Source organism: Asparagus officinalis, chromosome 9, assembly GCF_001876935.1.
Source record: "Asparagus officinalis chromosome 9, Aspof.V1, whole genome shotgun sequence".
Taxonomy (NCBI): Eukaryota; Viridiplantae; Streptophyta; class Magnoliopsida; order Asparagales; family Asparagaceae; genus Asparagus; species Asparagus officinalis.
The window spans coordinates 24,337,033-24,347,927 of record NC_033802.1 but is presented as its reverse complement, the minus strand read 5'-3'; the positions used below and the strand labels follow the sequence as shown (position 1 = coordinate 24,347,927).

The following is a 10,895-nucleotide window of genomic DNA, read 5'->3' as shown; positions in this document are numbered from 1 at the left end:
AGAATAGAAGCTATTCCAAGAGCCCGTTACACCGATTGAAGGTTGGGACAATCATATCCAAAGTATTCCAGACTCCTCTATAAAAGAACGAGACTGGAAAACTTTGGAGGGGGTATCTGTAGGCATATAAAATTGCTTATAGGTCCCTTAACACGGCTCAACACGAACTAATGAACCATCGGGCGACGTATCTAAGCACGAACGTCAGTCCACAACACCGAAGCCAAGTGACACGCAACGAAGCGGATTAACAAGGCTACGAAGCTGACGAACCGCACGTGAACGACCTCGGCATGAGCCGAGCCACCCTGAGGTGGCCGCCCAGATCTGTGCCAAATGCACAAATCTGGTTGCCTATAAATAGGTGGGGTCGTTCATCATTTTGGGGGACTTTTTGGAAGAACTTTTGGAGAGCCGAAACTCTGCCGGATTGAGACCTCATCTTGGAGTTCTTAAAGGCTTGAAGACTTGGACGTTCGGATCTGATTCTCGGCGAGCACCCGCATCACAAAAAAGGCAGGAGTTCGAGGGGATCCAGATCTCAGATCTACGTTGTCACACTCCGGATCTAAGCTTGGTCTTAGATCCCGAGACTCGGACGATTGTTTCCTTGGTGAATCAATCCTCCCCGGCTATTATTTCATTCGTGGAATAATACCCGTTATACTGCGTAGATCTGTCCGGATCTAGATCGCGCGGTGGTCCACGGCAAACAACCCCGGCGCAAGCAAACAACCCACCAAAGCGAGTGACCGAATAACAGGAGCTCGCGATTTGTTCACAAGGATAAAAAGTTGTAATTTTTGATTTTCTTTATTTTTGATTTTCATTGTAACCGGATCTAAAAAAGACCGGATCTTCTGTAACCGAAAAACTGTTATTCAAGATAGCAATGACATCAATGAAGAAAGCAACGAATTTTCCCGCGAACAGTTACAGTCTAGCTAAATCCAAAGAAGTTGTCAGCTCTCCACCAATCACCGTGCTTCCAATCAAATAGTACAAATTCTTCTTTCTGACACCCCTCATCACAATCATGAACCCAAATGTGATCTTCAAAGATGCATCCTCTAAGGTCACCCGATAGCTTGTTGTCTCTAAAACTCCAAGTAAAATGATGTTCTTCTTCAACTGCGGAACGAACATCACTTCATCCAACTCCCGAATCACCCCGTCACACATCCTAATATGAACGATACCGATAGCATCAATAGGGCATTCATGATCATTACCCATGAACACGACATCCCCTCTTTCCAACTCCTCAAAGCTGGAGAACTAATCCCTCCTAGGAAAAATGTGGTAAGAAGCACCCGAATCCAACATCCATTCTGTAGAGCCGACAACACAAACTGACGGTAGTGCAGGGCACGAATAGCCTGAAGAATCCGAATATTAATTGTCGCCACTAGCCTTGGCAACATTCACCTCTGAAGGTTGAATAGCTTTCCCCTTATTCTTCCCGGCTCGATCTGTCAACTTTGGGCATTCGGTTTTCCAATGTCCATCTTCTTTACAAAAGACACACTAATTCTTACCAACTGCAGGGTGTGCTCCTCTAGACTATGATCTCCTACTATGGTTTGGACTCTTCCCTCTTACGACCAATGCCACCGCTACTCCTTATCCTTCTTCCTAAGCTGATAATTCACAAGTGCAGCGGTGACCTCACTATACAAAAGAGATGCTTTCCCATTAATAAGAGTAAGAACAAATGTGTCATATTCCTCGTCAGGCAAGGAACTCAACAATAACAACGTCTTGTCCTCATCTTCAATCATAACATCCACATTCGCCAAATCCGCAAGAAACTTCGTGTAGTGGTTCATGTGATCACCAATGGGAGTTCCCTTCTTCAATTGGAAGCGATAAAGCCTCCTCTTCAAATGCAAGCGGTTTTTCACACTCTTTGTCAAATATTTGCCCTCTAGGATCTCTCAAATCTTCTTTGCCGAAGTCTCATTGATCACATTATATTTCAAATCTTGCATTAAACAAGACCTAATCACACCACACGCCGTTCAATTCATCTTCTTACAAACATTCTCCTCAATGTCGTCCGGTTTCCCGTCCAACTCCAATGTGTCCTCTAAATTTTGCGCGTTGAGTGCATCCAAGACTTTACATCTCCAAAGACCAAAATTGTTAGTACCATTAAACTTCTTCACGTCTATCTTCATAGAGTGAATATTCAAACTTTAGACGGTTTTCACACCAGAAGTACCCTTCACAACTCCTTCTTTCTCAGGCATCTTCCTCAAAGCACCAACAAACCAATGCAGAATAAACTGAAAGAAATAGATTCAAACTACGAGAAAGGTAGATTTTTACCTCTAACTGAAACCCTAACAAGAGCCTCCAAAAGACCTCACCCCCACACGACAGAAAACAAGATCCACAATAATAAAAATCACACATTTGTTTCCAATTGAAACCCTAGACGAGCTTCCAAAGCGATCTACTCGTCCACCAATACCTAAGCGTAGCCAAAGTTCTGATACCACTTGTTGGGATTCGAGGAAATCCACGCAAAGGCCGAGAGAAGGTCACACAAGATAAAAAATAACGGCACAAACACAAACAGACGAATTTTATTTGGTTCGGCAAGTTGCCTACGTCCACGGGGCAAGAAGGGGATGTGTTTTCACTAATAGAGAAGAAGTGTACAAATAGAGATTACAAATCCACAAACTAGTCTCTCACACAAAGCTCTCAATCTCTCAAACAAAACCCTAACCAATAGCTTAAAAAAAACTCGCTTTTCTATGCTAAAAAACAAACCATTGACTGCTCTAAAGAAACCCTAAAACGTGGTTGCTATTTATATCAAACATCAATCCCATATAGAATAGAAAACCGCAATCAGGCCCAAAATCCCGATCCGGTCGACCACACATGTGGTCCGGTCAACCGACCAGAACAACAAAAACTCACCCTGTAAAATATCCTGTATCGATCGACCGACATGAATCTTCGGTCGACCGGACAACAAATTCGATCGACCAGAAGTAACTCGCGGTCGACCGGGCAGAGTTCATCAAATCGACTTGTAGCCATGCACGTTTTTGGTCGACCGGACTTACCTCGCGGTCGACTGGACAACACCCAAAATGTTTCTGCTTTAAATTTTTTGAACTTGGTCGCTGAGTCCGCCATTTCTACAATTGAAGTACATGCGTATCGGTTATAAAATTCATCATAGGGTGAAAAGGAGAATGACAGTCTTCAAATCGCTTAACTAATTGCTTTGGATTTGTCTCCATTACCCATCATAAATATATACCCCTCTTGTTGCGCTAGCTTCATACCTTCTTGCATCGTTAGATTTAAAAAAATAAATTAATAAATATAATTAAATAAATAAAGTGCGTAGGAATATAAATTAATAATAAAACAATGGTATATATATGTTGCATATAATGAAAAACATAAGGGAATTGGAAGGGGTAAAAATTGCACAATCAGGGTTTTGAGAAAACATCGTATCAACTGAGAAGAAACAAAAGTAAAATTGAATGTGACGTGTTGAGCTGGATTTAAAAGTTATAACAGGAGAAATTCCAAAAGAAAGCACACAAAAGACAGAATTTCCGAGCCGAGACCTCTGGGATTTTTTAGGTCAGTTTGCTTGGATTCGGTTTATTCAAATCAAAATCTGTTATCCATTAGACCCAAATTCTCTTACTTAGGTACTTATAAATTTTGGGCTTCTGGAATGGGCTTTGCGTGATTTTTTATCTACAGTGTGCTTGTATTCTGCAATGTGTTTGTGCGCGTTTGAATGTAGCTTGCTAAAGGCTTTTGTAATTAGGGGGCACGTCAAATTACGAACCTAAAATTCTACATATAGAAATGACATCAGCCCAATTCTATCCAATTGCACATGCATATGAATGAATGCCTTTAGAAAAATATCCCAACCCGTGGACTTGCTTATCTGCAAACTTCATATGTGCAGTTATGCAATTTTTTTTTCAATGAAATAAATTTTATTCATATACCAAATATGGAGTTGTGAAGTACATCAAATATTCCAGAGCAATGTCTGGCAATCAACTATCTCATAAGGCTCATATTACAATTTCTCAAGTTTCTCTTTCATATGAAGATGAATTTTTCATTCAAAACTTTGGAATAAATGGAGATCTTCACTGCAAGAAACAAGATTTCAGGCTCTCGAGCTTTGTGTTGAAAGATTCTGAAGTTCCTTTCTTGCCATAACAAGTACACTGTGACTGATAGAGCAGTTTTGCACTTTGCCCCCTCTTGTTTGCAACTTGCAAAGTAACCCTTAAGGCTTTGTAAACCCATAACATTAAAATAATCACCACTCATACTATCAGACTGGTCGCATGCATGCGGCGACTGGTTCTGAGCCCTCAAATTGGGAGGCGAAGTTACAATTTCGCGAAACACTCTAAAAAATTAATAGTGCTAAGGGATGTCAAATGGGTGGTTTTGGTTGGGTCTTGGTTGGGTCATAATTGGGTGGGCACATTTATGACCACTTGATCATTTATGACCCATTTAGCATTTGCTAAATGGGTCTTCTTATCTACCTATTTACTAAATGGGTGGTTCATGGGTGATCCAATAACTCATTTAGTTATGATCCTTTTATATATATGTAAGTTTTAAGGATCTACTTGCAAACTTTTAGGGGGTTTTCTGTAAAGTGTAAAATTATAAGGGGTTTTTGGTAAACTTTTAGGAGTTTTTGCAAACTTTCAGGGGGTTTTCTGCAAACTTTAGCTTCAATTAGAAGCAAATAACCATGAAGCGAAGCAAGATAGGAGTATCAAATTCAAAGCAAGAACCAGTGATTGAGTTCAGCCAATTGAGATCCTGATCTTATTGGCAGACATTTTAGCTTCAATATTCTAGGACAACACTTTCATGTAGATAATATATCCAACGACAAATTAAAGAGTAGGAAAATATAAATTACCAAAATTTACTCTTGTTCATGTTCTCAAGGAGGGAAAAAAGATACTACAACTATCGAAGCTAACAGTTTAGATGCCGAAAGTCAAAAACTTAAATAAACAATTAACTATTTAAATTCGAACTCAACAATTTCTATCTAACAGAACTTCAAGTGAAAATGGAATCAACTCAAAAGTGGTTTTTCACTCCCAGCCAGCGGCAGCAGGTGCAGCTTCCCACCCAGCAGCTGGAATGCCGGCAGAAGGAACAGCAGCAGCAAGACCTGCTGGCGGAGGGGCCGCAGCATCCCATCCATCAGCTGCTATTAGAGCTGTTCATGTAAAGAAAAGAAATAAAAACCAAAGAGTAAGCAAAAGATCATCATTGGAGGTCCTATAGAAAGTAATAAACTGATAATTACACAGCAGAAATGGAACCTTCAACAAACTGATTGAAAGTTGTGATCGATAGATTGTTCTAAGACCATCTCCAACGCAGCGGCATTTTGAGGCGAAAAGGGAAAATGCCGCTGCGTGGGAGCTCCAATCGAGCGGCATTTGTTGCCGCATTTTGACGGGATGAACAGCGCGACGCTATATTTGGCGTCGCACTGTTTTTTTTTATTTTTCAATTTTTTTTAAACCTCATACTTTTATATATTTACAATTTGTCCCCAATTGTTTTATTAAATATATAAAACAACCCTAATAATATTTAAATTTTATAATTTCACCCCAATTGTATAATGTGGACAAAATAAATTATGGTTTTTTTAAATTAAAAAAATGCTAAAATTTAACAGACATTATTATTAATTATAATATTAAAATCTAGACATACATAATATAAAACTTCATTAAAGAGCAATCATAATACATAATTCAAATATAAATTACATATCTGAAATACATAACATATAAAAACTGACACACATAATATAAAACTTCATTAAAATAAAACATAAAATACAAACTAAACATGGAACATTTCCTGAGATGGACAAGCAACTCTCAATAATCTGGTAGATCGGGGCCAGAGTGTCCAATATCATTAAAATAATTGCCAAAATTAGAAGCATACCCTTGTTCTTGTTGATTTCTTTTTTGTATTATTTTAATCTGTTGAGCTCGAACGTACTCACGCACGTTTGGATCAGCAATGGAATTCAAATCTTTCATTATAATTTTCCATTCATCTCTATCTTTTTTCATGGCTATCTTTTCTCGTTCGATATCAAATGCTTCTTGCCTGTCCAAGCTCGCCTTGTCTAACCTGTCTATAAGTCGATTGTTGGAGGTCTCGATGGAGTCCACTACACTTGACTCATGATCATCATTTTTCCTTTTCAATTTAGCTTTTTTTACCCCAATAGGTCGTTCAGATGGAGTAAATGATGACAATCCAGGAGATGTTGATATAGGAGATTCCGGAGTGGGATTATCTGATTGTGACGAGTCGAAGTTCACACTTTGGGATTGTCTTCGACCAACTTGTCTTGCTGTGGGGACATCATCTTTGAATTTTTCGAAATTTTTAACCATATTCCAGACATGATCAAATTTGAAACCTTTTTTGTACTTCGGTTCTTGCATAAATAACATCTTTGCTCGAACTAACTGTAAATTATAGTGAACATCAAGTTATGTATTTCAACAATAATAATAAAATTCAAACGATAATTAATAGAATACTTACAATATCTTCATCTGAAGCACCACTTGGATTCAGATTCTCTACTTGTCTCAAGCACGCATTCAATTTCCTTACTTCATTACTTATAATTTCCATTCGAGAACGAATTGATCGGCTCGTACGCATCTCAAAATGCTGATCTCGAAGTTCATTGTATTTGTCCTCCACACGAGACCAAAATGCATCTCGAGACTGGTTTCTACCGATAATAGGGTCTTGAGAAATATCCAAGAATACTTGACAAAGGAGCACATCTTCAGTAACCGTGTACCCAGTTGATCGAACAGACATTTTTTTGTAAAAAGCGGTTGGTTTGGAGATCAGAAATACTTTGAAGAAATACTTCGAATTGGGTGGCTTGAAGTAGAAACCGTGAATGTTATTTATAGCCAATCCAAATTTGTTTTTTTTGTTTGAATTTGAATTTGAATTTGAATTTGAATTTGCGGTTGGTTTGAATTTGTCGGTGGTCAACATTTGAAATTGAATCATTTTGTACAAACTGATCAGCTTTACACATTATCCAACGTTGTCGGTGGGAATCAATTTTTGAAATCAGGTCAGCTTTACACATTGTCCAACGTATACAAAGCTCAGCTCTCCTTGAATTGTGTGAAAGCTTTGTACGAGTGGGAATCAATTTTTGAAATCAGGTCAGCTTTATACATTGTCTAACGTATACACAGCTCAGCTCTCCTTGAATTGTGTGAAAGCTTTGTACGAGTCGGAATCAATTTTTGAAATCAGATCAGCTTTACACATTGTCCAACGTATACACAGCTCAGCTCTCCTTGAATTGTGTGAAAGCTTTGTACGAGTGGGAATCAATTTTTAAAATCAGGTCAGCTTTACACATTGTCCAACGTATACACAGCTCAGCTCTCCTTGAATTGTGTGAAAGCTTTGTACGAGTGGGAATCAATTTTTGAAATCAGGTCAGCTTTACACATTATCCAACGTATACAGCTAAAAGCAAATTTGAATTTTGTGACAAATTGATAACAGCTGGAAAGCATTTCCTAAAATCAGCTCAACTTTACACATTGTTCAATGTATACAGCTAAGCAAAGTTTTATAAATAGCATACTAGATTAGGTACATCCACACAATTACTCATTGTTGTGTTAAAATTATTATTCTCCATTTCTGCATACTTCAGTCATTCTTTTCTTACTTCAAAAATGAATTTCGATGTTGGAGGTCCATCATACTTATCATCATCTTCATCTTCGGATGATGATAATTTTCTGTCCAATATCATTGCAGAGATTGATGAAACCGAAGAAGTAATTTGTGAGTACATCAACAACAACATGATCCTCGTTAACAATTTACGTCAACACAACTACCAACCGATCCATGGTGGCTCGATTCCTGGTCATGCAGTGATCAACCGCGATCGAGAAAATGCGCATCAGAATTTGGTCATAGATTACTTTGCCGATAATCCACGTTTTGGAGAAGATATGTTTCGTCGTCGATATCGGATGTCAAGAAGTTTGTTCCTTCGTATTGTTGATGCAGTGAAAGATCATGACTATTACTTCCAACAACGAAGTGATGGACTTGGTAGAATGGGATTATCACCGTTACAGAAAGTAACAGCTGTTTTTCGCATGTTGGCATACGGTCTACCAGCTGATGCTACGGACGAATACGTTAAAATAGGTGAGTCAACAGCAATTGAAAGTATGACAAAATTTTGTCGTGCTATGGTGGAAATATTCGCAGAGCGGTATCTACGAACACCTAACGCTAACGATATTGCTAGGCTACTCTATATTGGAAAAAAACGTGGTTTTCCAGGAATGTTAGGAAGTCTTGATTGTATGCATTGGAAATGGAAAAATTGTCCAACAGCATGGTCTGGGCAATACACAGGACGTAGTGGGTCACCAACTATTATCCTCGAAGCTGTGGCAGATTATGATCTTTGGATATGGCACGCATATTTTGGTATGCCAGGCACCAATAATGATATCAATGTGCTGGAGTCATCTAATCTTTTCTCTAACCTAGCTCAAGGTATTGCTCCTCCCGCTCACTATGTTATTCAAGGAAAAGAGTATAATATGGGTTATTATTTAGCTGATGGTATATATCCGAAATGGGCTACTATTGTACAAACAATCCAACAGCCACAAGGTAGGAAGAAAAAATATTTTGCCATGAAACAGGAAGCATGTAGAAAAGATGTAGAACGTGCGTTCGGAGTTCTCCAATCACGATTTGCAATCGTGGCAGGATCAGCACGTTTTTGGAAAAAACATGTATTACATGACATAATGACTGCATGCATTATTATGCACAATATGATAATCGAGGATGAACGTGATCTTTATGCACCAATTCAAGAAGTGAGGGAAGCACCAACACCAGAAGTTGATATGGTAGCAGATGAAACTACAAGATTTACTCAATTTATTGCACGTTACGGAAAAATCAAGGATAAAGATGCCCATATTGCGCTTCGTAATGCATTGATAGATCATCTATGGGAGGAATACACTAATTCAGATAGTTAAGTGCATACTAAATTTGTAATTTTTATATTGTTGTTAATGTTTAATTATTTCCTTGTATTTTATTTCCTGTTGTGTTCTTGAATGTAATATTTTGGCAATATCAATAATAAAAATATAATATTTTAGCAATCAAGTTATTTTAATTAATAAAATAATATTTTATTGTTTTATTAGTTTAATTTTTAAATAATAAATCATTTTGTTTGGAAAATATGTGAAAAAATAAAATTTGATATGTGGGGTTAATTGTTGAAATAGTTAAAAATATAGGGAATAAAAAATAATCATATAAAAGTAGATAAAAAGAAAGATACTGAGAATATTCCTTTTTGGTGCAAAAAATGGTGCAATGGGTTGGAGATGAATTACTGTTAGATGTGACTTTTGCACCATTTTGGTGCAAAATTTGCACCATTTTGAGGCAAAGGGTTGGAGATGCCCTAACAACAATCCGGGATTCATTGAAATTCAAGCATGGCTTATAAACTGATATTAATTCGTTGATGCAAAATTGGCAATAATAAAGATATTAGATTAAAAATCACTCTTACATGTAGTGTAAACGTTCAAATTAAACCCCCTCCGGATCCTAAACCTGCAAGCCCAAGAATTTGCAAACCTCTTGGTGTCAAAATACCCCCAGATGGAAGAAGTACCTGCGAAGAGGACATACACAGTTAAAATACGATGAATTCATGGAAATTATGACAGTTTGATCATGACGTCATATCTAGATGAATAAGCAAACTTACTCCGCCATCTTCAGACTCCGCTAAATACTTTACAACTTCACTAACTACTGCAGTGTCTCGAGGAAATCTAGATGAATAAGCATAGTTTTTTGTGACTGGAATATAATTACTATCAAGAAATATTGATGTTAAGGTTTCTTTAGTATCAGGATAAAATAGAAATCTAGGTCAACTGTTGCAAGTATATGTGCTAATAAAAAAAATATTAGGAGCAACGAATGGCTACCTTCTATAGTGTAAGGGTGTGTCTTCAAGCAACTGGTAATTTAATTTGTAGAAATGTCATGAATAATTAAGGAATAAAACAAGTGCGAACCAGATTTAATTCCGTTGTCAATTGGAACAAAATCAGTCCATCAAATCTAGTACCATTAGCCACCACAAATCTAGTACCATTAGCCACCAAGATGATTGTGATATAAAATGAAACATGTTTAAACTTTCTTACAAATATAAAAAGAACTGCCAGAATTGTCAATTATGTATATTGTTGGAGTTGTAACTTAAAACTTGGGTTTGTAGAGGAAAAGAGGAAAACTTTAGTCCCACATTGGAAAAGAGATGGGAAGATAGACCCTTTATAAGCCTTCCCTTTCTCTCCTATGCCTAGAAGAAAACAAAGGTTATGCTCCACACCACACACGTGCGCGCCGGCCGGGCCGGGCTCGGGTTCGGGTCGGGTGGCGCGCGCACACGACCTGCGGACACGAATGCAGCTCCGGACTGAGGGGCCCTTAATCTGCTACATTTTTATTTTTGAATAATTAAAATATAATTTTTATTTTTGAACAATTAACATGTGATAAATATTTTGTAACAGAAATATTTTGTAACGGTAAAAATTTATTAGTGTGATTAAAAACGTGATAAATATTTTGTGAATTTTTTATGTAACGGAAGCGTTTTTTAATTTTGTAACGGCTAAATTTTTTATGTTGATGACATTCTTATTTTTGGTTCTGACATACAAACCATAAATGAAATCAAACACTTCTTATCA

At 37.5% G+C, this 10,895-nt stretch overlaps 2 protein-coding genes across 2 annotated transcripts; one reads left to right on the top strand and one right to left on the bottom strand.

The window, feature by feature from the left end:
- Nucleotides 5,937–6,909, bottom strand: LOC109823304 (glutathione S-transferase T3-like). The gene is made up of 2 exons (XM_020389589.1): nucleotides 6,622–6,909; nucleotides 5,937–6,542 (listed from the first exon to the last, which is right to left on the bottom strand). Exons 1-2 carry the CDS (start codon nucleotides 6,907–6,909, stop codon nucleotides 5,937–5,939), a joined length of 894 nt encoding a protein of 297 aa, XP_020245178.1.
- LOC109824125 (putative nuclease HARBI1) lies at nucleotides 7,579–9,169 on the top strand. Its single transcript, XM_020390651.1, has one exon. The coding sequence runs from the start codon at nucleotides 7,800–7,802 to the stop codon at nucleotides 9,141–9,143; it is 1,344 nt and encodes a 447-aa protein (XP_020246240.1). The 5' UTR covers nucleotides 7,579–7,799; the 3' UTR covers nucleotides 9,144–9,169.